This window comes from Nestor notabilis, unplaced genomic scaffold (genome assembly GCF_000696875.1).
Source record: "Nestor notabilis isolate BGI_N333 unplaced genomic scaffold, ASM69687v1 scaffold1134, whole genome shotgun sequence".
NCBI classification, from domain to species: Eukaryota; Metazoa; Chordata; class Aves; order Psittaciformes; family Psittacidae; genus Nestor; species Nestor notabilis.
Genome location: NW_009926642.1, coordinates 1 through 8409, shown reverse-complemented (window position 1 = coordinate 8409; position 8409 = coordinate 1). Strand labels below are relative to the sequence as shown.

Here is an 8409-nt window from a genome sequence, read left to right as displayed (position 1 = left end):
GGATGTGCATTCTCCAGAACCCCACAACAGAGAGTTAAAATTCACACTTCGGTTTATCCATGAGCTGCTTGCAAACTCTTCGGGCAAATGCTGCCTGAAGCTGGTGACTTGTTCAGAAATAGAAACAAGTGACCTGTTCCGTATCTTTTCAGTTTGAGATTGATTGAGGTCCTGCCACGGAGGAAAAAGGGGAAAAAAAGGGCAAACCCCACCCTTCTTCTGCAGGAGCCCTTCTGAAATGTATCCAGGGAGAGGGGGGGAAAGCAAATTTTCTGTGAGCTGTTAACTCAGATTGGGTTTTGGCTTCCATTATTGTTTATACATTCACATGCTATTTTATAATCCTTTCTGGTTTCCTCATTTGGATACTTAAACTTCCCAAAGCTTAAGTTTGCCTCTTCTTTCAGTAGCCTGAGACTTAGATGTCCTGGTTCTTTTCCCTTTTGTCAAGTCTTTTTGATGCAACGTGCACCCTTGCCTCTGATGTAGTGACCTTACAGAATCTCTGTCATGACTTTCTCTGCCTTTGGGACCATGGCAGTATTGTATCAGGTGCAGATTTTCCTGTTCTAGCATACAGCAGTTTTCTTGAATATGTCCATTTCAGACTCTGTACCTGCTTTCCTGCAAATAAAGCCAGTGGAAGATGGAAGGGCTGGTGTTTACTTCCACATGTGCTGTTACTTTGTCTGCATATCGTATTTTTGGGGTTTTTTGCAGGTCCTACGGTAGAGCAGCAGGGTGAAATGGCTCGAGCTGGTGGCAGGACCCTGGCAGCTCTACAGCCTGAGCAGGTGACAGAACAATTTGGCCTCACTTGTTAAAGCTGTGAATGTGGCAAGTTTTACAATATGGATTTATAACACGAATGGACCACTTGGGACAAGAATCAATTCTTTGTGTGCCAGATCCATCGTTTGGATTGGACTGTGCTTAAAGAGATGAGAAAAACATAATGTACCTTGGGACTATGAAGTAATATATGCTTTCATGTGGGTTTTTTAAAAATGTTAATAGTGTTGAATATCACACAGAAATTAATTGTGATCAGACCTGCTGAAGAATTGACTGGAATAACTTGCTTCATTCAATCCTGTGGGTAGTGTATGCAAAAGAGATGTTGCAGACAATCAATTACTTCTCTGTAGCTGGGTAGATAAAATGTGGCATCTGTTGTGAAGAAGACAAGGTGGTCTTAAAGAAAGAACATTCTGGTTTTGGGGAAGAAGACTGGGCATGAGAATCAAGGTAATAAAAAGCAAAGCAAAGGCTGAAGCAGCGTTCAGCCTTGTTTTTTCAATGTGATGCAGGTTGGAAAACTCAGCTGGCCCCAAGTATTCGGAGAGTCAAGACACTGAGAGGTTGTGGTCAGCATAAATGGACTGAAGGTGACCAGATGTTAATTAGCATGGATTTTGTATAAGAAGTCAGTTCAGAAACTGTTTTCTGTTTCAGAGAGCGGAAATTATTTATCGTCTTGCTGACTTGCTAACTGACCGCAGAGAAGAAATTCTTTTGGCAAACAAGAAGGACTTAGAAGAGGCTGAAAATAAAGGTAATATTCCAAGTCCTTCCATGACAATCCTATTCTCTCAAGCCTCTTGAGGCCTCAAAGGAAATGAGCAGAACTAGCATCTTCCATCTCATGGGATTGAGTAGCATGGCTGTCACAGATTAGTGAACCCAGGACCTTGAAACCTTGTCAGTGTAAACAGCTGCAGCTTCCTTAATTACATAAAACAGATGCCTTCATCATTTGTTATGCAAAACATAAAGCAGTGTATTGTAAAAAAATAAAATCAGTGCTCCATTCTGCCAAAGGAGGCTTACTTAGAAATTGAATATGACAAGTGTCAGCTCTGATACTCTCGTGCATAAAGTGAGTATTTTCTGGGCTGCTTAAAATAATTTTTGGCTCCTGAAGAGAAAGCTATTGTCTCTATACTTAAATGGCTGGTATCCAAAAAGAATCATGTCCCCTTCTGACTGAGGAAGGTTCCCTTTAGGTAGCTTGGATTAAGCCCATTCTTCTGTGTTAGACTGATACATTCAGTCAGAAATTGGGTTTGGGACAGCAAATGTATGAAAATGACATATCATGAATTGCAATACTTTGTGGAAGAAGCCAGGGAACCATTTTTTTTTTTTACTGCCCAGAGCACTTGAGGGGACATAGCCAGGTTACAACTCTGTCTGAACGTGTCCAGACTGGAAAATTCAGGCTGTTGGGCAGTCTGAACAGACATGCTATGCATGCATCTGTGCTTTGGGATTTCTAGCTGTGGTATAGAAAGATGAAATTCCTGCCCAAACATTCCAGAACTACTGCAAGGATATAAATTTGTAAGAAACTCAGACATACAGCAGTACTAGACATAGAAAGAACCTTATCTTTGTGAATGTTGACATTGCTTCATGTACATATCACTTAAACCGCATTAAGTGAAAATGTGGTGGTGGGTGAAATCATTGTCACATTTGAGTGGTTTTATTGTGGTGGCTGGACTTAATGTTGTGCATTTTTCATCTCGGTAGGTTTCTTGCTAGGGTGTAGGAAATAACTGAATTTTCCTTAGGTTCACCACCTGTTTAAGTCACTTTTGCTTGAGCCAAGGCAGACCAATCTATACAATCATAGAATCATTTAGGTTGGAAAAGACCTTTGAGATCATTAAGTCCAACTGTAAATCTACCACTGCCATGGTCCACCACTAAACTATGTGCCACATCTATATGTCTTTTAAATCCCTCCAGGGATGGTGGCTCAACCACTGCCCTGGACAGCCTGCTGCAATGCACGACAACCCTTTTGGTGACAACAGATTTCCTAATATCCGGTCTAAACCTCTCCTGGAATAACTTGAGGCCATTTCCTCTTGTCCTTTTGCTTGTTACTTATGAGACCAACGCCACCTCACCACAACCTCCTGTCAGGTGGTTGTAGAGAGCGATAAGGTCTCCCCTGAGCCTTTTCTTCTCCAGACTAAACCAGGTCCCTCGGTCGTCCCTCAGCCGTTCCTTATGACACTTGTGCTCCAGGCCCTGCACCAGCTCTGCTGCCCTTCTCTGGCCCTGCTCCAGCCCCTCAATGTCTCTTTTGTAGCAAGGGGCACCTTGTCTCCAGCACAATTATTCCTTGTTTTTAGGAAGATTGGCCCTTCCGCTGTTGAAACGTCTGAGTCTGTCTACATCGAAGCTGAACAGCTTGGCTATTGGTCTACGTCAGATCGCAGCGTCCTCACAGGACAGCGTCGGCCGTGTGATTCGCCGAACACGGATAGCAAAAGACCTGGATTTGGAGCAGGTGACAGTGCCTATTGGCGTCCTTCTCGTGATCTTTGAGTCCCGACCTGACTGTCTTCCACAGGTAAGGAAGGCAGATTGACACTGTTGGGAATTCTTTGATGACAAAGAAAGGATGTTTCTGTTGGTGGGCAGCTGTGAGGCTGTGAGAAGTATTGTCTCAGAGGATTCTTGCATAGATTCTTCCCGCACGACATCCTTGTCTCTAAACTGGAGAGACATCGATTTGATAGATGGACCACTCGGTGGATACACAACTGGCTGGACGGCCACACGCAGAGGTTCTGGAGAGGAGATGATTTTTTTTTTTTTTTTGAAGGAGTGTAATCTTTTTTTGTTGTTGTTTTGGTTTTTTTTTTTTGCTTCCCACCCCATCCCCCCTTCTCCCGATGAGGTGGACAGATTGTGAGGCCATTGTGAATCGGATCAGGGTGAGAAAGACAAAAAGGAATACAAAAATGAAGTAAGTCTGGGAAGAGAGCCATGTCATGTCTGACATACTCTTTTGTAGAAAAGACCAAAAAACTGAAACAGTAAAACCTACCACCTCTCTGTTAAAGAGGTTTTCAGTTTAGTGGGGAAAACACCAATAACAACTAGTGTCTGGAGATTTAACAAATTGGGTAGATACTTTCAACAGCAGAAGTAATTTTTTATCTAACTTCCAAAAAGCAGTGGCTTTTTTGAAGCTCTTTTTGAAACACGGTCTACTTGTGTTGCTGGTCTCAAACGGGTGAAATCTGGCACCTTAAACAGAAAGGCAACAGCATCAGTTGGCTGCTTCTGATTATAAACATGAAATCAAAATGATATAGGTGATGCTGGGCCTATTGTCTACAACGGTTTTTCCTCATACTTACAGCAGGTGTTGTCTGATTGTGACTTCAGTTCAGACAGCACAATAAAAATGTTCTTCCTTAAACAGGGGAAGTTTAGGTTAGATATAAGGAAGAAGTTCTTCACAATGAGGGTGGTGAGGCACTGGAATAGGTTGCCCAAGGAAGTTGTGAATGCTCCAGCCCTGGAGGTGTTCAAGGCCAGGCTGGACAGAGCCTTGGGTGACATAGTTTAGTGTGTGGTGTCCCTGCTCATGGCAGGGGGTTGGAACTAGATGATCTTGAGGTCCTTTCCAACCCAAACTATTCTATGATTCCTGCTTATAGAAGAGCTCGTTAGCCATTTTCTGCCAGAATGACTGGGGACAAAAGTTCTTGCACCTAAAATTATTCTCCTTGGGGTGACTGCCCACATAGCTACCTAATTCATACCAGAGCCTATGTCCAGGGTTTCCTGTGGCTTGTCCACTGAAGTCTCCCCCTGGCAATAGTACCCTGAAAACTCAGGCTTGTTCCTGAAACACTTAACTCATTTAATTTCTGGAGTTAAATGTGCTGTTATTTGCAATGATTTTTCTTGTGCCATAGAATGAAAACTGTAAATTAACATTGAGTAAATCAACAGGGTTAAAAATCCTGTTCTTATTTTGTGGGTTTTATTCTGATAGAAGAGACATATTACTCCCTACTCCACCCCCATTGAAAAAATTCTTTTCTGACAGGTGTCTGCTTTGGCCATAGCCAGTGGAAATGGCTTACTATTAAAAGGAGGGAAGGAGGCAGCACATAGCAATCAGATCCTTCATCATCTGACACAAGAAGCACTCTCCATTCACGGAGTCAAAGATGCAGTGCAACTAGTAAGTGCCTAGAATTAAATCAATGATTTCTTTGCTGTGGTATGTATAAAAGGTATGGGCAAAACTTGAGTGTTCAAACTGTAGATTATTGTATTGCAACGACCACAGGTGAACACAAGAGAGGAAGTAGAAGATCTCTGTCGTTTGGATAAGCTGATAGATCTAATCATTCCACGTGGTTCATCACAGCTAGTCAGAAATATCCAGAAAGCTGCTAAGGGAATCCCGGTGATGGGACACAGCGAAGGGATCTGTCACGTGTATGTGGACACAGATGCCAGCGTTGAGAAGGTTACACGAATAAGTAAGCTGGGAGAGGGTGACTTAAATCTCATGGATGTAATTGAACTTGATATTTGGAGTATGCAGTATGGTGATGGTAACTGATAATTCATATGCTGTTTAAAATCTTTGTTGTAAATGCTATGTAACCAATTATCTACTCTTAAACCTCAGTCAGAGACTCAAAGTGTGAATATCCTGCTGCCTGTAATGCTCTGGAAACTCTCTTAATTCATCGAGACTTGCTGAGAACCCCGTTGTTTGATCAAATCATAGACATGTTGAGAGTAGAACAGGTTAGTCACTCATACTTGTGGTTTGTTCTGTGTCTTTTTTTCCTAGCACTTTAGAAACATTTGGTCTGGCTGGTGTAACCATGTTTAGTTTTCTGATGGCATAACACTTAAGTTATCCATATGTCTCTTCATACATGTACGTGAACTGACAGAGAACTTTCTCTGCTTCTCCACACAACTTCAAGGCTTTTTGTAGAAATGATCTGAAAGCAGCTTCTTCAGGACAGCTATGTGCCGTTATTGGGATACAAATACTTCCTTTTATATAGCACAAATCATCTTTTCTGCCTTAGAAGAGCATATACACAACCCTTTCTCTACCCTTTTTAATTATGTTTTAATTGCTGTTAACCTCCCAGATGCAAGGCCTCTTCTTCATTAATTTAGCTTTTTACCCAAATGAACTCCCTTTCTGTTTTCTCCTTCATGAATCTGCTTCAGCCACATTTTTTAAACCTTTCACCTTGCCTGCCTATTATCCCCACCCTCCTAGTATGTCAAAGGAACAGTGAAAGGTCAGCATACTAGTTAGTATGTCTTGACATGGGTCATGTTTTGTCAGTACAGGTAGCAGAGATGCACTGGGAGAGAAATATCCATGAAGTAGTGTGAAGTGCACATAAATCAAGGATTTTCACGCAGCAGTGTATGTTTGGCAAATAGAGTGTACAGGCAGTGATTAATGCAGTTAAATTAGGGAGGCCGTATGTTCTGATGATGTTGAAAGGGTGACAGTGAAAGAAGCTGATAGGTAGTCAGGAGCAAGTCCTCACTTCATGGATTTTGGTTTTGTTTTTTTTTTTAAAATGTCATTTGGTTGCTTATTGGGAAGGGTAGAGAGAAGGGTGGATCTCCGGGCTCTGGATGGGGGGGAATGTGAGGACTAGTACATTTCCACCACTACCCATCCAGCTCCTAATACAGTGGAGAGGATGTTACCTCTGTCTGATATGACCTGACAACAAGAAACATGCAAATACAGAATCACAGACTGGTTTGGACTGGAAAGGACCTTAAGATCATCTAGTTCCAACCCCCCAGCCATGGGTAGGGACACCGCGCACTAAACCATGTCACCCAAGACTCTGTCCAACCTGGCCTTGAACACCACCAGGGATGGAGCATTTACCACTTCTTTGGGCAACCCATTCCAGCGCCTCAGCACCCTCACAGTGAAGAACAACTTCCTTATATCTAACCTGAATTTCCCCTGTTATAGTTGAAACCTATCGCCCCAGTCCCTGATGAAGAGTCCCTCTCCAGCATCCTTGTAGGCCCCTTTCAGATTGAGCAGGATTTTGCAAGTAAAGCAATTTATAGTTGCACAAGAAAATGCCATTCTACAGATACCTTCTTGAAAGCCTTCAAATTTTGCAGACTTGTGCCTTATTTCCCATTTATGTGTGTCTCCTGTGTTTTGTTTGCATGGGGATTTCTCTGCTGTATTGGTTGTATATTGTCCTTTATTGTTTAGGTGTCTCAGCTGCTGTGCTAGTGGGTTGAAAGATAGATAGTTTGATATGCAAAAGAAAGAGGAAGAAGAAAGGGGAAGGGGGAGGGAAGGAGAGGCAGCAATGGACAACCAACCCCCAAAAGCCCATACAAGTGAGGCAAAGCTAATTACCATCTGCCACAAGCAGACCAAATCCCAGCCAGTCTCTGAGCAATGCCTACCACCTTCTTCAGAAAACCCTCCCCTCAGTTTGTATTGCTGTGCATGATTTTATGAGGTATGTAATATCCCTTTAGTCAGTTCAGGTCAGCTATCATGGTTCTGTCCCTTCCCAACTCCCTTCACTCTCCCAACCTTTTAGCTTGGGGAACGGGGAGGGGAAGCCTTCCAATATCCGAAGGGGGCCTACAAGGGTGCTGGGGAGGGACTCTTCGTTAGGGACTCTAGTGGTAGGACAAGGGGTAATGGGTTTAAACTTAAACAGGGGAAATTTAGGTTAGATATAAGGAAGAAGTTCTTCACAGTGAGGGTGCTGAGGTGCTGGAATGGGTTGCCCAAGGGAGTGGTGAATGCTCCAACCCTGGAGGTGTGCAAGGCCAGGCTGGACAGAGCCTTGGGCGACATAGTTTAGTGTGTGGTGTCCCTGCTCATGGCAGGGGTGTTGTAGCTAGATGGTCTTAAGGTCTTTTCCAACCCAAACTATTCTATGCTTCTATGAGTTGGGGCGGTGGGGGGGCGGTGTGAGAGGAAGAGAAAGCCTTGATGCTGTGGAAGCTCTGTTCAGCAACAACCAAAAATATTGGTTTGTTTTCAAAACTCTTTTAGTCACAAGTTCAAAACATAGCACCATAGGGCTGCTGTCCCACAGAGAGTACCAGAAGCCACAATTTCACCTGGAACGCAATGGTATGGTCAGCAGCACAAAATGTTTCTGTTATTGTAGGTGAAGATTCATGCTGGCCCAAAGTTTGCATCTTACTTGACATTCAGCCCTTCAGAAGTGAAATCTCTCCGCACAGAATATGGGGACCTGGAGTGCTGCATTGAGGTGGTAGACAGTGTCCAAGAGGCTGTTGAACATATCCACAAGTATGGAAGTTCTCACACGGATGTTATCATCACGGAGAATGGTTAGTGATCAGTCTGCTTCCTTAAGCTACTGGTTTAGTTTGCCAATTCTTGGTGTTAGTGTAACTACTTACATTGCAATAGTTATTCTTCTCTTGGGTCTGTAGTAGGCATAACCAACTGGAGGCACATGAGTTAAATGTGCGTACAGTCCTGTTTAGCTCGGAGAAAACATGTTGTGTGGCCCTTATTCATGAATCGTGGCAGTCAGTTCCTGATCACTGGAAGAAGGGAAATATAACGCCCATTTT

At 43.1% G+C, this 8409-nt stretch overlaps 1 protein-coding gene across 1 annotated transcript; it reads left to right on the top strand.

Annotated features, from left to right (window-relative positions):
- Positions 1-720: 720 nt before the first annotated feature.
- On the top strand, positions 721-8187 carry LOC104405028 (delta-1-pyrroline-5-carboxylate synthase; the record flags this gene model as incomplete). Its single annotated transcript, XM_010013616.1, has 7 exons — positions 721-794; positions 1456-1555; positions 3147-3367; positions 4862-4999; positions 5108-5303; positions 5456-5577; positions 7974-8187. Coding segments are annotated over 7 exons (1043 nt in total), but the record flags the coding sequence as incomplete, so codon positions are not given.
- Between the last annotated feature and the right edge of the window lie 222 nt (positions 8188-8409).